Raw genomic sequence first — 21,341 nt, 5'->3', positions numbered from 1 at the left:
CAGAACAAATAGAATTAAAGCTAGATGCACGTCATTAACAAAATAAATAGAATAGTAAATCTGTACAGGTAAAATTAATAGAGTAATAAATCTGTACAAATATATATACAGGTGCTGTGGGGTGGGGAAGGAGGTGGGGGGGGATGGGGAGGAGGAGAGGAGAAAGGGGGCTCAGTCTGGGGGAGGTGAGCTCTCAGTAGGGCTTTGAAGGGAGGAAGAGAGCTAGCTTGGCGGATGTTTGGAGGGAGGGCATTCCGGGCCGTGGGGAGGATGTGGGCCGGGGGTCGACGGTGGCACGGGCGAGAACGAGGCCCAGTGAGGAGGTTAGCGGCAGCAGAGGAGCGGAGGGTGCGGGCTGGGCTGGAGAAGGAGAGAAGGGAGGTGAGGTAGGAGGGGGCGAGGGGATGGACAGCCTTGAAGCCGAGAGTGAGGCGTTTTTGCTTGATGCGTAGGTTGACTGGCAGCCACTGGAGATTTTTGAGGAGGGGAGTGACATGTCTAGAGCGTTTCTGCACAAAGATGATCCGGGCAGCAGCGTGAAGTATTGACTGAAGTGGGGGGAGAGACAGGAGGATGGGAGATCAGAGAGGAAGCTGATGCAGTAATCCAGTCGGGATAGGATGAGAGATCGAACCAGCATGGGAGCGGTTTGGATGGAGAGGAAAGGGCTGGGTTATGGCACAGGAGCCCTCTGAGGCAGTTACTCTGGCCATATAGGAGTCTTGCTTGTAAAAAACCAAATCAGACAACAACAACAACAACCAAAAAACCCTCGTATGGTCTTCTCAGCGTGTCACCACCTCGCTTGCCTACCTGCTCGTTGTCCTCTTTGTCTCCGTGCAACAAAACGGGCAGGGATTCATTTGTTCATTCAGTCGTATTTATTGAGCGCTTATGGTGTGCAGAGCACTGCACTAAGCGCTTGGGAAGTACAAGATGGGATGAGAGAGGGCCTGGGGCAAACCACTAGCAATAGAATCAATTCCTCCAGGATTGAGGATTCCTCCAGGATTGAAGCCGATCGGTGTTTCTCGATGGCCTCCTCCCCATCCCCCCCGCCCTGCCTCCTTCCCCTCCCCACAGCACCTGTATATATGTTTGTACAGATTTATTACTTCTATTTATTTTACTTGTACATATTTACTATTCTATTTATTTTGTTAATGATGTGCATCTAGCTGTTTATTGTGATGACTTGACACCTGTCCACATGTTTTGTTTTGTTGTCTGTCTCCCCCTTCTAGACTGTGAGCCCGTTGTTGGGTAGGGACCATCTCTATATGTTGCCAACTTGAACTTCCCAAGCACTTAGTACAGTGCTCTGCACACAGTAAGCGCTCAATAAATACAATTGAATGAATGAATGAATCCTTGTGACCTGGGTTTGCTATTCTTTTCATTTGGAGCTGAATGACCCTGACTAGGGTATAATTTCTTTGGAGGTTACGTTCAGTCTGTAGAAAAGTTTTCTGGGGTGAATAACGATCGTGGTATTTAAGCTCTTACCATGTGCTAAGCACTGGGCTAGAGACAATACAGTCAGATTAAGTACTGGGGTCTAGTGGAATCCTGGCACTGCCTCTTGAATGGTGTGTGACCTTGGACAAGTCGTTAACTTCTCTGGGCCTCAGTTTCCTCAGCTGCAAATTGGGGATTCGAATACCTATTCTCCCTCCTACTTGCCCCGTGTGGGGTAGGGACTGTATTTGGCTTGTTAACTTGTATCTAGCCCAGCGCTTAGAAAATTGCTTGACGCAATAAGTGCTTAAAAAATATCATTTAAAAACCCCCCAAAACAGCAACACACGGTCTCTGTTCCACTTGGGGCTCACAGTCTAAAGAAGGCAATCCTCAACGTTAGGCCTTTGGAATGGCAGTGAGTGGCACTTAAAAAGCATTTCTAAATGCTCCTTTATCTCCTAGACTGTGAGCCCGTTGTGGGCAAGGATTGTCTCTCCCTGTTGCCGAATTGTAATAATAATAATAATAATGATGATAATAATAATAATAATAATAGCATTTATTAAGCACTTACTATGAGCGAAGCACTGTTCTAAGCGCTGGGGGCAATACAAGGTGATCAGGTGGTCCCACGTGGGGCTCCCAGTCTTCATCCCCATTTTACAGATGAGCTAACTGAGGCACAGAGAAGTGAAGTGACTTGCCCAAAGTCACACAGCTGACAATTGGCGGAGCCGGGATTTGAACTCATGACCTCTGACTCCAAAGCCCGGGCTCTTTCCACTGAGCCACGCTGCTTCTCTTCCAAGTGCACTTTTCAAGCGCTTAGTACAGTGCTCGGCACACAGTAAGCGCTCAATAAATATAAATGAATGAATTTTTACAAACCTCAGCTTTGACTTTACTACCCAGCCGCCTTTAATCAATCAATCGATCGCATTTATTGAGCACTTACTGTGTGCAGAGCACTGTACTAAGCGCTTGGGAAGTACAAGTTGGCAACATATAGAGACGGACCCCACCCAACAGTGGTCTCACAGTCTAGAAGGGGGAGACAGAGAACAAAACCAAACAGATTAACAAAATAAAATAAATAGAATAGATATGTACAAGTAAAATAAATAAATAGAGTAATAAATATGTACAAACATATATACAGGAGCCTTTAATGCTCCAGAGGTGAGGGCAGATGTTTGGTGAGAGAGGATTCTGGCCATTTTACTTCCGAAGAAATGACCCTGGGCACCTTATCTTGGAACCTCTACCATTCGACGTAGATGCCGTAACTTTGTGAAGCCTATTCAGTTGCATACTCGATTGTCGATCAGTAATGTCAATTTACCAAATGCATGTTGCCAACTTGTACTTCCCAAGCGCTTAGTACAGTGCTCTGCACACAGTAAGCGCTCAATAAATACGATTGAATGGATGGATGAATGAATGAATTTTAAAATATATTAATATTACTAATCTATAAATAAGCGCTCAAGTTGGGGTAGCTCTGTTCTCAGTAGAATATCCGGCCCTGGTACGGGAACCAATTTCCTTTTTATGCCATTATTCGTATGAGAAAATTGATACCGATGTACGTTTTGACTTGACACATTTTCCAGAAAGCAGTTGTCATTGGGGTGAAGAGTGCCTCTGTCTGTTCAGATTACCCTCATTATTTTTAATGTTCCTTTACTATTTTCTCAGCAAATGGCAGAAAGTCAATTTGGTTTTCGAGGGCGTCGACACGGTGGCACAAGTCTTGATGAACAACGTCACCGTCGGGGAAACAGACAACATGTTCAACAGATACGTAAGTAACTGCCGGCTCCAAAATGATGATGATGATGGCATTTATTAAAGGGCTTACTATGTGCAGAGCACTGTTCCCGAATCGGCACGTGCCACTCCTGATGTGCTGGCTGACTGGATTGTGGTCTAAGATATGCACTGGGAATGGAGAATTGTCCAAGTATCATTGGATTCTGTAGCTTCTAAACCATAAACACGTTTCTTGAGGACAGATCACAAGCTCTTTTCCAACTTGTACTTCCCGAGCGCTTAGTACAGTGTTGTGCACACAGTAAGCGTTCCATAAATACGATTGAATGAACGAATATTCATTATTCCTCATCCCGCATTTTCCCAGTGCAGAGTTCGAAGTGGACTGGCCTTCGTGGAGTAATGGATAGAGCTTGGGAATCAGAAGGATGTGGGTTCTAATCTTGGCTCCGCCACTTGTCTGCCCTGTGACCGTGGGCAAGTCACTTCACTTCTCTGGGCCTCAGTTCCCTCATCTGTGAAATGGGGATTAAGACTGTGAGCCCCATGTGGGACCACCAGATCACCTTGTATCCTCCCCAGCGCTTGGAACAGTGCTTTGCACATAGTAAGCGCTTAACAAATGCCATTATTATTATTTCTCTGGGCCTCAGTGACCTCATTTGTAAAATGGGGATTGAGACTGTGAACCCCGTGAGGGGACTGTGTCCAACCCGATTTACTTGTATCCACCCCAGCTCTTATTACAGTGCCTGGCACATAGGAAACGCTCAACAAATGCCCTAATTATTATTATTATCGAGCTCCTGGCCCTTCGTCTCTTTGTGTCCCATCCCCTGTCTTCTGATCCCTCAGATCTGCATGGTTGCTTTAAGGGTCAGAGACTGAGGCAAGAGGGTCATAAGAAAACGGGGACAACATCTCCCTCCCTCTTTGATTGCGGGGGGAAAGGGACAGTGTCCCATCTGATTATTTTTTATTTCCCCCACAGAGTAAGTGCTTACAAATATTATTAGTAGTAAGAATAATAATAAAAAGTTGAAAAGCCCCATTCCCTAATACCTGTATCAGTGCCGTTCATATTTTGGAAGTTTTAATCAATCAATCAATCAATCAATCGTATTTATTGAGCGCTTACTATGTGCAGAGCACTGTACTAAGCGCTTGGGAAGTACAAATTGGCATCACATAGAGACAGTCCCTACCCAACAGTGGGCTCACAGTCTAAAAGGGGGAGACAGAGAACAGAACCAAACATACCAACAAAATAAAATAAGTAGGATAGAAATGTAGGATAGATAACTAAACTACCGTTTAAGCGCCTCAGCACATCGGTACATATCTTCGTTCTCTACCGTTTCTCTTTTAGTAACTTATTTTAGTGTCTGTCTCTCCCTCTAGAGCATCGGCGTCAGGTGGGCAAGGAACATATCTGTTTATTGTATTGTTCTCCACTAACTCTATTGTGGTGGTCTTTTTGATGCGTCTTGTACGGGGCGGGATGGAGAGGAAAAAGGGGGCTCAGTCGGGGGGAAGTGAGCTCTCAGTAGGGCCTTGAAGGGAGGAAGAGAGCTAGCTTGGCGGATGTGCGGAGGGATTGGGGGCATTCCGGGCCAGGGGGATGACGTGGGCCGGGGGTCGGCGGCGGGACGGGCGAGAACGAGGCCTAACGGTGAGGAGATTAGCGGCGGAGGAGCGGAGGGTGCGGGCTGGGCTGGAGAAGGAGAGAAGGGAGGTGAGGTAGGAGGAGGCGAGGGGATGGACAGCCTGGAAGCCCAGGGTGAGGAGTTTCTGCTTGATTCGAAGATTGACAGGCGTTATTAGGGATTAAGGATTAAGGCCGCGAGCTCGATGTGGGACAGGGACTGGGCCAACCTGATTAGCTAATATCTACCCCAGCCTTTAGTACAGCGTCTGCCACGCTGTAAGTACTTAAATGCCATTAATAACGAAGTCTCTGTGCCTCAGTTAGCTAATATCTACCCCAGCCATTAGTACAGTGTCTGGCACTTAGTGCTTAAATGCCATTAATAAATAAGTCTCTGTGCCTCAGTTACCTCATCTGTAAAATGGAGATTAAGACTGTGAGCCCCAGTTGCCACATGGATTGGGTCCAACCTGAATATCTCGTATCCGCCAAGCCAGCTCTCTTCTTCCCTTCAAAGCCCTTCTGAGAGCTCACCTCCTCCAGGAGGTCTTCCCAGACTGAACCCCCTTTTTCCTCTCTTCCTCCCCATCCCCCCCGCCCTACCTCCTTCCCCTCCCCACAGCACCTGTATATGTGTTTGTACAGATTTATTACTCTATTTATTTTACCTGTACATATTAATTTTGTTAATGATGTGCGTCTAGCTTTAATTCTGTTTATTCTGATGACTTGACACCTGTCCACATGTTTTGTCTTGTCGTCTGTCTCCCCCTTCTAGACTGTGAGCCCGTTGTTGGGTAGGGACCATCTCTATATGTTGCCCACTTGTACTTCCCGAGCGCTTAGTCCAGTGCTCTGCACACAGTAAGCTCTCAATAAATACGATTGAATGAATAAATGAATACCCCAGCGCTTAGAACGGTGCCTGGCGCGTATTAAACGCTTAACATACCATTAAAAAAACTGCAGAATTTTAGTAACCTTTTTTTTTTGTATTTAAGCGGCCTGTTTCCTAATTCTGAGCCATCCATTTTAGGGTTGTATTGATCAATCTGTGTCTTTTTTTTTATTCAGTGCGTAATGTCAATGGTATTGCCAACCTTTTGATTTACTGTAGAGCCATTGGCCAAATTTGTAGAGCATCAAGTGAAATCTAATAGAAACTACAAGACGATTGTACCGTGCCCTGTTGCTCTGAAACCTGTAGTATCTTTAGTATCCGCTCTCTTCACCGGCTGCTCCCGAACATCTCCCACAGTGCTTGGCACATAGTAAGCGCTTAATAAATGCCATTAATATTATCATTCTGCCCCCCCACCCTCCCCCAACCCAACTTTGAGATGCACCTCACTCTTGACCCTTTCACCTTCATTCCCTCCATTTTGGAATACTAATAATGGCTTTTGCGAAGCGCTTACTATGTGCCAGGCACTGAGGGAGATCCAAGGTGATCAGGCTGTCCCAGGTGGGGCTGACAGTCTTAATCTCCTTTTTACAGATGGGGTAACTGAGGCCCAGAGAAGTTAAGTGACTTGCCCAAAGTCACCCAGCTGGAACTCCCCTCCTCGGAAAATCTGACAGCTCCCGCTGCTCCTTATGTTCAGAGTCCTCTAGATAGTCAACCTGTGTCACTTGATTAATTCCCCGCGTGCCAAGTCATATCAGTCAGTGGTAGCAATTGATCTACTGTGTTCAGTGCCTTATATTAAGCACTGGGGAGTCCAATCCAACGGAGTTGGTGGACACATTCCCTGCCCACATCGAATTTACAGTCTAGAGGGATGACAGGTATTAATATAAATAAAGTACTTACAAATATTCATTCAGTCACTCGCGTTTATTGAGTGCTTACTAGAGAAGCAGCGTGGCTCAGTGGAAATCAAGCAATCAATCAATCAATCAGTCGTATTTATTGAGCGCTTACTGTGTGCAGAGCACTGTACTAAGCGCTTGGGAAGTACAAGTTGGCAACATATAGAGATAGTCCCTACCCAACAGTGGGCTCACAGTCTAAAAGGGGGAGACAGAGAACAAAACCAACCATACTAACAAAATAAGATAAATAGAATAGATATGTACAAGTAAAATAAATAAATAGAATAATAAATATGTACAAACATAAATACATCATCATCATCATCATCATCAATTGTATTTATTGAGCGCTTACTATGTGCAGAGCACATAGCCCGGGCTTTGGAGTCCGAGGTCCCGGGTTCATATCCCGGCTCCGCCAATTGTCAGCTGTGTGACTTGGGGCAAGTCACTTCACTTCTCTGGGCCTCAGTTCCCTCATCTGTACAATGGGGATTAAAACTGTGAGCCCCCCGTGGGCCAACCCGATCACCTTGTAACCTCCCCAGCGTTTAGAACCGTGCTTTGCACATAGTAAGTGCTTAATAAATGCCATTATTATTATTATTATTATTATTATTACTGTGTTCTGACTACTATACTAAGCGTGTGGGAGAGAAGCAGCATGGTGTAGTGGTTAGACTGTGAGCCCGTTGTTTGTTTAGGGACTGTCTCTGTATGAACTTGTACTTCCCAAGCGTTTAGTACAGTGCTCTGCACACAGTAAGTGCTCAATAAATACGATTGGATGAATGAATGGATAGAGCACGCGGCTGGGAATCAGAAGGTTCTAATCCCGGCTCTGCCACATCCCTGCTGTGTGACCTTGGGCAAGTCACTTAATTTTTCTGTGCCTCAGTAACCTCACAGTGAGACTGTGAGCCCCACGTGGGACAACCTGATCACCTTGCATCTTCCCCAGTGCTTAGAACAGTGCTTGGCACATAGTGAGTGCTTAACAAATGCCGTTATTATGATTGAGTTCATAAGAGCTGGAGATGGCTGACGGGGTTTAATTTTAATCTCCTCTTCAGTAATTGTAATTGAGCGCTTACTGTGTGTACAGCACTTGGGAGAGTGTAATAATTAAAAAAAAAAATAATAATGATAATGATGGTATTTGTTAAGCGCTTACTGTATGCCAAGCACTGTTCTAAGCGCTGGGGGAGATGCAAGGTAATAAGGTCGTCCCACGTGGGGCTCACAGTCTTAATCCCCATTTTTTACAGGTGAGGGAACTGAGGCACAGAGGAGTTAAGTAACTTGCCCAAACTTGCACAGTCTTAATCCCCATTTTTTACAGATGAGGGAACTCAGGCACAGAGCAGTTAAGTAATTTGCCCAAACTTGCACAGTCTTAATCCCCGTTTTTTACAGATGAGGGAACTGAGGCACAGAGAAGTTAAGTAACTCGCCCAAACTTGCACAGTCTTAATCCCCATTTTTTTTTTTTACAGGTGAGGGAACTGAGGCACAGAGAAGTTAAGTACCTTGCCCGAAGTCACCCAGCTGACAAGTGGCGGAGCTGGGATTAGAACCCACGACCTCTGATTCCTAAGCCCCTGCTCTTCCCACTGAGCCACGCTGCTTCTCCAATATCAGTGTAACAGACACATTCTCTACCCACAGCAAACTTACAGTCTACAGGGCGAGGCCGACATTAATATAAATGAATTACAGATATAAACGTAAGGGCTGTGGGGCTGGGAGGGGTTGAATTGAGGGAGCAAGTCAGGGTGAAACAGAAGAGAGTGAGAGAAGAGGAAAGGAGGGCTTAGAAAAGGCATATGGAGCGTGGAGCAGTGTACATTTTATGGTATTTGTTGAGCGCTTACTATGTGCCAGGCACTGTACTAAGCACTGGGGTAGTAATAATAACAATAATAATAATAATAGCATTTATTATTAAGTTGGATAAGAAACTCAGATGCTCAGAGTTGAAGCAAGTGGCTCTGGATTTGTGGAGTGTTTCTGATAGTAATAGTGATGGCATTTATTAAGCGCTTACTATGTGCAAAACACTGTTCTAAGCGCTGGGGAGATTACAAGGTGATCAGGTTGCCCCACGGGGGGCTTACAGCCTTAATCCCCATTTTCCAGATAGGGGAACTGAGGCGCAGAGAAGTGAAGTGACTTGCCCACAGTCACCCAGCTGACAATTGGCGGAGCTGGGATTTGAACCCAGGACCTCTGACTCCAAAGCCCGGGCTCTTTCCACTGAGCCACGCTGCTTCTCCCGATGCAAGCTAATCATCTTGGACTCTGTCCGTGTCCCACATGGGGCTCAGAGTCTAAATCCCCATTTTACAGGTGAGGTAATTGAGGCCCAGAGAAGTTGGAACCCGCCCAAGGTCACACAGCAGAGAAGTGGCGTAGTCAGGATTAGAACCCAGGTCCTCTGATTCCCTCTATCCTTCTCTGCCACTATTACTTCTACTAGATACCTCTTGTCACTTTCCCACGACTCTGTGTGCTTTTCCGATTTATCACTTATCTTCAGAATCCACCTTTTCAGTGATAGAAGTGCAGACTTGCTTGCTTTCCAGGAATTTGACTGAGATCATTATTTTCCTGTTATTTTTGACATTTTCCCCCATTACATTATTACTAGTCCGGAGTATAGGATGTGTAACTTACGTCAGTCATTTGTAGAGAGCAACCATCACCCAGGAAAGAAGTCTGTCTGAAGGAATATACCGAAATTTCACTTTTGCAGGGTGTGCACGTGCTGGGATAGGGATAACAGGTCCTGTGGATTTCTGCGTGTTTAATAATCTTTAAAAGAGAATTTAGGAAATTCCAGGAACCCTCATAGTCATTGCAGATGTTCTGGTTCATTCATTGTCATATTTACTGAGCGCTTACTGTGTGCAGAGCACCGTACTAAGCGCTCAGTACTAGCGTTAGCTATGTCTTTCCTGCAACTAATGGCCTTGGGGCATCCAGATTCGATTCACACATTTTCCTCCCCAACCAACCAAGACAGCTGAATTTCATCTTTTTTAGGAATTGAAGTCAGACAACAAGAATTACCCTCTGGGATTGTTTCCTGCAGATGGGAAAGTTAGTCTGAACCTTGAGAGCATCCTATTCAATAAGTGTTGAAATAGATGTGGATAAGACCCCCTTCTAGACTGTGATTCCGTTGTTGGGTAGGGACCGTCTCTATATGTTGCCGACTGGTACTCCCCAAGCGCTTAGTACAGTGCTCTGCACACAGTGAGCGCTCAATAGATACGATTGAATGAACGAATGGGGATGAATCGAGTGGATTCATTCATTCGGTCGTATTTACTGAGTTCGAAGCACTGTACTAAGCGCTTGGGAGAGTATAATATAACCACAGACAGACAAATTCCGACCCACAATGAGCTCACAGTCAGAGGGGAAGACGGACAGTAATATGAACGAACAAATAAATGGATAAATAAATACATTACAGATCTATACGTATGTGCTCTCGGGATGGGAGGGAAGATGAATTGCATTTTCATTCAGCCGTATTTATTGAGCACTTACCGTGTGCAGAGCACTGTTCTAAGCGCTTGGGAGTAAGTAAGAGCGTGGTAGAAGGGAGTGGAAGAATAGGAGAGGAGGGCTTCTTGGAGATGTGCCTTCTGTAAGGTTTTGAAGTGAGGGAGAGCAATTATCTGGCTGATAGGAGGAGGGAGGGCATTCGAGGCCAGAGATGGGATTCGGGCGAGCGGTCAGCAGCGAGACAGACGAGACAGAGATAGTGAGAAGGTGAGCATTAGTGGGCCGAAGTGTGTCGGCTGGGTTTTGATAGGAAAGAATTTAAAAGAGAATTTAGGAAATTCCAGGAACCCACACTGTCATTGCAGATGTTCTAGTTCATTCATTCAGTCGTTTTTACTGAGCGCCTACTGTGTGCAGCGCAGTGTACTAAGCGCTTGGTACTAGCCTTAGCTAGGTCTTCCCCGCAACTCACAGCCTTGGGGCATCCAGATTCGATTCACACGTTTTCCCACATCTTTCTGTTTGATGCGGAGGTGGATGGGCAGCCACTGGAGTTTCTTGTGGAGCGGGGAAGCATAGTCTGAATGTTTTTGAAGGAACGTGATTGGGGGCAGGGGAATAATAATAATAATGATAATGGCATTTATTAAGCGCTATGTGCAAAGCACTGTTCTAAGTGCTGGGGAAGTTACAAGGTGATCAGGTTGTCCCACGGGGGGGCTCTCAGTCTTAATCCCCATTTTACAGATGAGGTAACTGAGGCACAGAGAAGTAAGTGACTTGCCCAGAGTCACCCAGCTGACAAGTGGGAGAGCCAGGATTTGAACCCATGACCTCTGACTCCAAAGCCAGTGCTCTTTCCACTGAGCCACGCTGCTTCTCTAATAAGTCACATAAGGCAGGTTCTGTGGCATAGCGATCTTTCTCCCGCTCCCTTTTGTTTCTCTTTGATGCAGACCTTTGACATCACCAGCGTCATCAGGAACGTCAACCTGATAGAGCTGCGTTTCCAGTCGGCGATTTCCTACGCTGCCCAAAAGAGCAGGGCTCATGCTGGCTACCGTGTGCCCCCAGACTGCCCGCCCCCTGTGCAGAAAGGGGAATGCCACGTTAACTTTGTCCGCAAGGTAATGCCCTCAGTCTCAGACCCTTCTCGCGCTTTCAGCCGGGCACCCGGAAGCTCCCGGGGCATTTCGCTGCCGGGATCTGCTTTGGCTGCCGTGGTTACTTATCAACCTCCAGAGCAAGCAAAAACTCCTCACTGTCGGCTTCAGAGCTCTCCATCACTTCGCCCCCTCCTACCTCACCTCCCTTCTCTCCTTCTGCAGCCCAGCCCGCACCCTCCGCTCCTCTGCTGCCGCTAACCTCCTCACTGGGCCTCGTTCTCGCCTGTCCCTCCGTAGACCCCCGGCCCACGTCCTACCTCTGGCGTGGAATGCCGGTCTCACCTTCACAGCATCGTCAAGATCCACCCTTTCCTCTCCACATTAGTACAGTCACTCATCCTATCCCGACTGGATTACTGCATCAGCCTCCTTTCTGATCTCCCAACGTCCTTCCTCTCCCCACTTCAGCCCACTTCACTCTGCTGCCCAGATCATGTCACCCCCCCTCCTCAAAAATCTCCAGTGGTTGCCTGTCAACCTTCGTATCAAGCAAAAGCTCCTCACTATTGGCCTCAAAGCTCTCCATCACCTTGCCCCTGCTTTCTTCAACCAGCCCAGCCTGCACACTTCGCTCTTCAGCTGCTGACCTCCTAACTGGGCCTTGTTCTCGCCTGTCCTGCCGTCAGCCCCTGGCCCACGTCCTACCTCTGATCTGGAATGCCCTCCCTCCTCAAATCCACCAAACAATCACACTTCCCCCCTTGAAAGCCCTACTGAAGGCCCACCTCCTCCAGGAAGCCTTCCCAGACTAAGCCTCCCCCTTTTTACTTCAGCTCCCTCTCCCCCTCATCGCCCCAACTCACTCTCTTTGCTCTATCCTCCCTCCTCCCCCCCCCACATCACTTGTGTATATATGTACATATCTATAATTCTGTTTATATTAATGCCTGTATACTTGTTTTGACATGCTATCTATTGAATTCTGTTAAATTGATTCCTTTGTACTTGTTTTGATGTCTGTCTCCCCCATTCTAGACGGTGAGCCCGTTGTGGGCAGGGATTGTCTCTCTTTGTTGCCAAATTGTACTTCCCAAGTGCTTAGTACACTGCTCTGCACCCAGTAAGCGCTCCGTAAGTACGATTGAATTCATTCAGTCGTATTTATTGAGTACTTACTGCGTGTGGAGCACTGTACTGAGCACTCGGGAGAGTACAGTACAACAATAAACATTCACGATCCCTGCCCACACTGAGCTTACAGTCTGGGGAGGGAGACAGACATCTATACGAATAAACTACAGATATATTCATAAGTGCCACGGGACTGGGAATCTTGGAGTTCGTGGAGAAGTCCGAGAGCCAGCGGGAGCAAGCCGGAAGCGGGGACCCTCGTGTACGGGAGGGAAGGAGGCGGTGATGGAAGAGTCCGAGAGGGCGTTGGAGCCGCTTTCCCTTAGAACAGTGCTTTGCACATAGTAAGCGCTTAATAAATGCCATCATTATTATTATTATCTCCGGCCTGGAGGGCATGGACCAAGTGGGAGTGGGGCTCTCGGGGACACGAGGGAAGGTGGAGACAGTTACATGCTGCTTTTCTCGGCAGCGATGGAAAAGTGTCTATTTGTGGGCCTGCAATTACTTTCCTTCCCAGTCGTATCAACCCATCTCCTGCAGTTCCCCGTATCAGTAGGCAGTTTCCACAAAACACAGGTTTTTTCCCAGGAACTTGACGGGAGAGGCGGAATTTAGCCCACGTTTTGGGCTGACTGCCGTTCAGCTCTGGGTTCCCTTATGTTCTGCACGTACACGTACACTCAGAGAAGCAGCGTGGCTCAGTGGAAAGAGCCCGGGCTGGGGAGCCAGAGGTCGTGGGTTCTAATCCCGGCTCCGCCACTTGTCAGCTGGGTGACCTTGGGCAAGTCATTTCACTTCTCTGGGCTTCAGTTCCCTCATCTGTAAAATGGGGATGAAGACTGTGAGCCCTACGTGGGACAACCTGATTACCTTGGATCTGCCTCAGCGCTTAGACCAGTGCGTGGCACATAGTAAGCACTTAACAAATACCAACATTATTATTATTATTATTACACCCAGTCTCTTGGACAACTCATTTGCTCACTTAGCTTCAATTACCACCTCTATGTCACTCCTCTCATGCTAACCTTTTCACTAGTCCTTAATCTCATCTATCTTGCCGACGACCTTCCGCCCAAGTCCTGCCTCTGGCCTGGAGTGCCCTCCCGCCTCAAATCCGACAGACAATTACTCTTTTCCCACTTCAGTAGGGCCCGTCTCCTCCAAGAGATCTTCCCTTGGCTAAGCCCTCTTTTCCTTTTCCTCAGTTCCCTTCTGCATCACCCCGACTTGTTCATCCACCCCCACAGCATTTATGTACATATCTGTAATTTATTTATTTATATTAATGTCTGATAGACTATAAGCTTGTTGTGGGCAGGGAATTGTTGCATTAGACTCCCCCAGCGCTTAGTACAGTGTTCTGCACACAGTAAGTGCTCAATAAAAACAGTTGACTGACTTGGGTGAGTGAGGGGGCTTTCTGGGGACTGGAGCTTGGCGTGGCCGGATAATAATAATAGCATTTATTAAGCGCTTACTATGTGCAAAGCACTGTCCTAAGCGCTGGGGAGGTTACAACGTGTCCAGGTTGTCCCACGGGGGGCTCACGGTCTTCATCCCCATTTTACCAATGAGGTAACTGAGGCCCGGAGAAGTTAAGTGACTTGCCCGAGGTCCCACAGCCGACAGTTGTCAGAGCCGGGATTTGAACCCATGACCTCCAACTCCAAAGCCCGGGCTCTTTCCCCAGAGCCACGCTGCTTCTGACTTTGGTAGACTTTGGGTAGACTCGAGTAGACTTCGGTGACTTGATTTTGGCTCTTTTCAGCCCCACTTCCAAACTTTTAACTGGTTTTTGGCCTGCTTGTTGGAAGCCCGGTGTGTACAAGCTGGGAATTCAGCCAAAGAACTCTTTTAGGGGTAGGAACACTGACTTTACTCCCACAGCTGGAAACACATAAGGGGCCCCTGGCTTTCACGGGCCCAGGGAATTGGCCCTTAGGGGCTTGTATCGCGTGGGTCCGAGCCAATTTGCCTGGCTGAATTAATATGATTCTAACGGGGCAATTTTAACAGGAACAACTGGCCTCAGGGTTCACTGTGAGGCTTGCAGATGCATCTTGCCAAAACCCTGTAAGCCAAAACATTCTTTAGTGGGAACCGTAGGTGTCTCTGGAAGGTAGCAATAGTGTCATCGGCTAAAGAAATCCCAGTACTAGTTCATTTCTGAGCCGCAGAGGTCGTTTATAAAGCACTCGCATGCCCAGAAAGGGATGAAAAGTTGGAGACATTTCTTTGCTCGTGGAAGTCTTTATCCTTCTCTGTTACAGGGCTTGGGTAGTGCCAGGGGGTTAGAGAAGCAGCGTGGCTCAGTGGAAAGAGCCCGGGCTTTGGAGTCAGAGGTCATGGGTTTGACTCCCGCCTCTGCCACTTGTCAGCTGTGTGACTTCGGGCAAGTCGCTTAACTTCTCTGGGCCTCAGTTACGTCATCTGTAAAATGGGGACTAAGACTGTGAGACCCATGTTGTTGTTGCCAACTTGTACTTCCCGAGCGCTTAGTACAGTGCTCTGCACACAGTAAGCGCTCAATAAATATGATTGATGATGATGTGGGACAACCTGATAAACTTGTATCTATCCCAGGGCTTAGAACAGTGCTTTGCACATAGTAAGCACTTAACAAATACAATTATTACTATTATTATTAGTAGTAGTATTATTACCATCTTGGCAGGAAAAGGCACATGGGGACAAATCGAGAAGCAGCTCAGCCTAACGGAAAGAGCATGGGCCTGGGACCTGGGTTCTAATCCCGGCTCTGCCACTTACCTGCTGTGTGACCTTGGGCAAGTCACTCCACTTCTCTGATCCTCGGTTTCCTCTAAAATGGGGATTCATTCATTTATTCAATCGCATTTATTCATTCATTCATTCAGTCGTATTTATTGAGCGCTTACTGTGCGCAGAGCACTGTACTAAGCGCTTGGGAAGTACAAATCGGCAACATATAGGGACGGTCCCCACCCAACAACGGGCTCACAGTCTAGAAGGGGGAGACAGACGACAAAGCAAAACATGTCGGCGGGTGTCAATACCATCAGGTGACCTGATATATGGTCAGCCCTTTCCTCCACTGTAGTTACCTTTTCTTTTTTTTTTTCTTCTGAGAGAGCGTTGCTAGATTACCCAGTTCTGGTTCGTGGTTATAAATCCAGGATATTAAAGCTTTCCAAATTGTATGACACTGGAAGAGATGTGTTGTCTCCACTTAGAAATCAGTGTTGGACAAAAGAGGTACATGAACAGCTGGAGACTGATTATAGTGCCGGAGTGGCTACGGGTGATTTTTAGACCATGTCGACTGTATACTTCATCTGAGAAGGCTTGTGGAAGTACCTTTTTTTTTTTTCTCTGAAAGGAATTAAGCAGTCATGCTTAAAGGTTATTCAGTAAAATACTCAAAGTGATTTTCATTCCAGACTCGTGAGCACTGCGTGGAATGGGGAATTTGAACGTGAACCAATTTAAACATGGTGATGCTGTCAAGCTATTTTGGCTCCCTGTTTTCCCCCGTAATAGAACGCTGTTTATTCGCGCCTCGGGATAAATATCCAGTGCAGGGGGGAAAATAAAGACAAGCCTCAGTCTTTATGGAAACAGAGTGGTCAAAACCAAAATTGCCCACCCAATTCGGACAGGGGTCAGTTGCCTTGGTGGGTTTCTATCGCATAGAAATTCGATTTAAAACCAAAAAAAAAAAAACCCAAAGCAAGAAACCCGCTTTTCAGGCTAAGCGGTTTTCTAAGAACTGGATGTCCCTGCTGTTGAACTTGATGTGCTAGCGTTGGTGTCCCAGAAGGAATCCCTGCAACTCGATCAGTCCGTGGCTTTCCAGTTAGCAGAGAGCTCGCTAGCCCGGCATTGAGTCCGCCTTGCCGTTAGGTCGTCAGGTTCTAAATTTAGGAATGAGGGTCCTTGCAGAAATCTGGACAAAGAGCTGCTGAACTGTCAGTTGTCTAACTTGAGGTTGTGCTCCCGAAGAACCTGCCGTTATAGAAAACTGCATTGCAGTTGTCACATGGCTGGCGTTTGTATAAACCATTCAGTGGTATTTGTAAGAGTTTATTTCGTGGGACGCACATAGTGAGCACATATAGATACAATCCAGTCAGGTCTGACACAATAGTCCCTACCCCACATTCATTCATTCAATCGTATTTATTGAGCGCTTACTGTGTGCAGAGCACTGGACTAAGCACTTGGGAAGTACAAGTTGGTACTTGGGGCTCACAGTCTGAGAGGGAGGGAGAACATCATCATCATCAATCGTATTTATTGAGCGCTTACTATGTGCAGAGCACTGTACTAAGCGCTTGGGAAGTACAAATTGGCAACATATAGAGACAGTCCCTACCCGACAGTGGGCTCACAGTCTAAAAGGGGGAGACGGAGAACAAAACCAAACATACTAACAAAATAAAATAAATGGAATAGATATGTACAAGTAAAATAAATAAATAGTCATTTAACAGTCATTTAAATCCTCGTTTTACAGTTGAGGAATGGGGAATTTGAACATGAACCAATTTACACATGGTGATGCTGCTCAGTGAATTTAAGCGACTTGCCCAAGATCAAATAGCAGCCGGGATTAGAACCCAAGTGTCCCGACTCCCTGTTTGATGCTCTTTCCAATGGCCCACGCTGAAATCCTTGTATTCAGACAGACCCATATTGTGGGGAGACTGCCTCAAGTCCCTTAATAGCTTCTATCCAAAATATATAAATTGAAAATAATAATAAAAAATATATAATGAAACTTCCCTTAAGGGCAGAATTGACTATAGTTGTGGTAAGTGAAGTGAAAAGTGGTAAAGCCAGGTTTCTTAAACTACTTGTGGATACAGTACCCCTAACTTCTGGGTTTAAAAACAATCCTTGCATGTAAATATTATAAGAAATGTTATAACAACACACGCATTCTTTCCTTTCCTCCGTCTCTCTCTTTCCCTCCTCCCCACTCTTCCCCTTGGTCCCTCCCCTCTTCCCTCATCAGCATCATCAGTGGTATTTATTGAGCGCTTACTGTGTGCAGAGCTCTGTACTAAACACTCGGGAGACTTGGGAGAGAAGCAGCGTGGCTCAGTGGAAAGAGCCCGGGCTTTGGAGTCAGAGGTCATGGGTTCGAATTCCGACTCCGCCACATGTCTGCTGTGTGATCTTGGGCAAGTCACTATACTTCTCTGGGCCTCAGTTCCCTCATCTGTAAAATGGGGATTAAGGCTGTGAGCCCCCCGTGGGACAACCTGATCACCCTGTATTCTCCCCAGCGCTTAGGACAGTGCTTTGCACATAGTAAGCACTTAACAAATGCCAATTATTATTATTATTGTTATTATTCAGTACAACTGTGTCGGTAAACACGTTCCCTGTTCCGCGTCTCTCCCGTTAGTCCAACAGTTGGGATTCTACTTGGCATTCAGCGCTGGAGAAGGCTTCGGGTTCCCAGGGCTATGAACAGGGGCAGGATTAGAACCCAGGTCTCCTGACTCCCCACGGTGCGGCCACCTGCGTGCTCACCCTGCCCACCACCTTCGTGATCTGTGGATTTCTCTTGTGACTTTCTCACCCTACCTTTGTTATAACAAACAGGGAAAGTAACGGCTGGATTTTTATTTGATTAGATCCAATTAAAAAAACCCAAACTGTAAACTGTCGTGCAACTCTTTAGCTTTCATTGGGACAGTCGAGTTATATACAGAAAGCGTATGTTTTAAAAACATAAATCCTGTTTAAGGAAAAGTACACTCCCAGAGTTAATCCAAATATTATTTTTTTGCTTTTTTGGGTTTGCAGGAGCAGTGTTCATTTAGCTGGGACTGGGGTCCTGCCTTTCCCACTCAAGGCATCTGGAAGGATGTTAGGATCGAAGCGTACAATATTTGCAACCTGAAGTACATGACTTTTACTCCCTTTTACGGTAAGCCAAGGGAATATTCTCTCCTGTTTTCTTCACTGGACATCTGGACCAATACTTATTACAGACTTTTAAGGCGCTGAAGGTTCTCTAACCTTCCCGTCGTCTTGTTCTTATCCCTGCTCATACATCGATGAAGAGCTAGCTGACAGTTTTTGTTTTTTGTCTGGAGACCTGGAGCTTTCAGCCGCTGGCTCTAGGCCATGTGAAGACTTGGAAATGGAGGTAGATCTGTCAATATTTGTTGAGCACCTACTATATAGAAGGGCTGGGGATGATGACGGTATTTGTTAAGCGCTTACTGTGTGCCAAGCGCTGGGGTAGATACAAGGTAATCAGCTTGTCCCACGTGGGGCTCACGGTCTTAATCCCCACTGTACAGATGAGTTAACCGAGGCACAGAGTCACACAGCTGATAAGTGGCGGAGCCGGGATTAGAACCCATGACCTAGGACTCCCTAGCTGGTGCTCTTCCCACTAAGCCACGAAAACAGTAGGCATACAGTTAGGATCGATTTCCCAATTCGGAACTATCAGGCCTACACTTCTACTTCAGGTTAGATGTCAGAGCTGCTTTCTGAAGAGATGATAATAATGCCGTTTGTTAAGCGCTTACTATGTGCAAAGCACTGTTCTAAGCGCTGGGGAGGTTACAAGGTGATCAGGTTGTCCCAAGGGGGGGCTCACAGTCTTCATCCCCATTTTACAGATGAGGTAACTGAAACACAAAGTTACGTGACTTGCCCAAAGTCACCCAGCTGACAGTTGGCAGAGTCGGGATTTGAACCCATGACCCCTGACTCCAAAGCCCGGGCTCTTTCCACTGAGCCACGCTGCTCATTGCTTGTGGATCTCCGACTTTCAGTTTCCATGTCTGAGTATCCCGTGAAATCACCCTTTTGCTTTTCCTTGCCTTACCATATCTGAAGGTGAATTTATTTAGTATATTGCCAGTGTCTTGAGAGCAAGCCTTTTTTTTCCTGTTTTTGAGAAAGAAATGATGGCAAGTAGGGGAGTGAGGTTGTCGTGGCTTTCTTAAACGTGGATGGCTAGTGCAAACCGAACGAAGGGTCGTGACGGAGAGCCAAAGGGCAGGGTTGGTGATAACAACTGTATAAGAGAAGCAGTGTGGCTCAGTGGAAAAGAGCCCGGGCTTTGGAGTCAGAGGTCATGGGTTCAAATCCCGGCTCCGCCAACTGTCAGCTGTGTGACTTTGGGCAAGTCACTTAACTTCTCTGGGCCTCAGTTACCTCATCTGTAAAATGGGGATTAAGACCGTGAGCCCCCCGTGGGACAATCTGATCACCTTGTAACCTCCTCAGTGCTTAGAACAGTGCTTTGCACATAGTAAGCGCTTAACAAATGCTATTATTATTATTATTATTATTACAAGGGTTGATTGCCTCAAGGAGCAGATTATTAGGGTGATGTTTCTTTCTCGATCTGCTAGCTAGCATTTTATTTATGACTTTTCTGGGCCCAGTAACGCTGTGGTAACTGTCCCCTACACTCTTTTTTAACAACAAGGAGAACCTGTGGGTTACCTGGTGTTGTCCTCTCCAACCTCTGTCTGTGAATCAAGGTATTGTAGTGAACTAAAAATGGAAGCGGGCAGACTTTGGATAGTTTAAGGTTTCCAGAAATAGCCCCAAGCCGGAGCCGGAGGGAGCAGAGCTGGAAGATCCGCGGAAAGCGTTTGTGCCAAGGAGCGGAGCAGAGCCGTCCCGGCCGGCCTGCCGTCGGCCTCTTGGCTCACGTCCTCCACACTCGCCAGACCAACATTCTCACCTGGAAGTGGGGACCAGTGTTCCCTAAGGATCGGTTCTGGAAGAGAATAAGCAAACATTGAGTCAGCAGGATAATCCCTCTGGTCGCCTACCATGTGACTGTAGCATTTGACAAACACACACACACATTCTTTCCTTTCCTCCGTCTCTCTCTTTCCCTCCTCCCCACTCTCCCCTTGGTCCCTCCCCTCTTCCCTCGTCATCATCATCAGTGGTATTTATTGAGCGCTTACTGTGTGCAGAGCTCCGTACCAAAGGCTTGGGAGGCTTCGGTACAACCGAGTCGGTAAACACGTTCCCTGCCCCGCGTCTCTCCCGTGAGTCCAACAGTTAGGATTCTACTTGGCATTCAGCGCTGGAGAAGGCTTCGGGTTCCCAGGGCTATGAACGGGGGCAGGATTAGAACCCAGGTCTCCGGACTCCCCACGGTGTGGCCACCTGCGTGTTCACCCTGCCCACCACCTTCGTGATTTGTGGCTTTCTGTCCTTTGTTCAGACTTATCATCAATCGTATTTATTGAGCGCTTACTGTGTGCAGAGCACTGTACTAAGCGTATCCTCGGACACGCAGTCTGTTGCTTGGGTCATCTTGGCTTGGTGGAAAGAGCCCGGGCTTGGGGGGTCAGAGGTCACGAGTTCTAGTCCCAGCTCCGCCACTTGTCAGCTGTGTGACTTTGGGCAAATCACTTCACTTCTCCGTGCCTCAGTTACCTCATCTGGAAAATGGGGATTAAGAATGTGAGCCCCACCTGGGACAACCTGACAACCTTGTATCTATCCCAGCGCTTCGAACGCTGCTTGGCACATAGTAAGCACTTCACAAATGCCATTATTATTAGTATCTTGCTGACCTGCTCTGTAACCTCTCCATCACCGTCTGGCCCGTCTTGAGATGTGGTGCACAGACCTTCCCAGCAGCCCCGTGGTGTGCTCACCGGTGGTAGAACTACACTTTTGAGGAGATCACTCAATCAGTCAATCGGTGGTAGTTGATTCATTCATTCAGTCACATTTATTGAGCGCTTACTCTGGGCAAAGCACTGTTGTAAGCGCTTGGGAGAGTATATTATAACAACAAACAGGCACATTCCTGCCCACGACGAGCTCACAATCTTGTTATTGAGCTCTTCCTCTGTGCAGAGACAGGAAGAGTGCTGAAAGCTATCTGGGGAGACAGGAAT

At 47.0% G+C, this 21,341-nt stretch overlaps 1 protein-coding gene across 1 annotated transcript in view; it reads left to right on the top strand.

Annotated features, from left to right (window-relative positions):
- The window catches only part of MANBA (mannosidase beta), a 145,196-nt gene that overhangs the window by 19,635 nt on the left and 104,220 nt on the right, over nucleotides 1–21,341 (top strand). The window contains exons 4-6 of the mRNA XM_038769197.1: nucleotides 3,160–3,265; nucleotides 11,170–11,340; nucleotides 18,253–18,376. Coding sequence (XP_038625125.1) covers nucleotides 3,160–3,265; nucleotides 11,170–11,340; nucleotides 18,253–18,376 — 401 coding nt within the window. The remainder of the gene's footprint in view (nucleotides 1–3,159; nucleotides 3,266–11,169; nucleotides 11,341–18,252; nucleotides 18,377–21,341) is intronic.

This window comes from Tachyglossus aculeatus, chromosome X5, assembly GCF_015852505.1.
Source record: "Tachyglossus aculeatus isolate mTacAcu1 chromosome X5, mTacAcu1.pri, whole genome shotgun sequence".
Lineage (NCBI taxonomy): Eukaryota > Metazoa > Chordata > Mammalia > Monotremata > Tachyglossidae > Tachyglossus > Tachyglossus aculeatus.
This window is presented reverse-complemented; position numbering and strand designations above follow the sequence as displayed.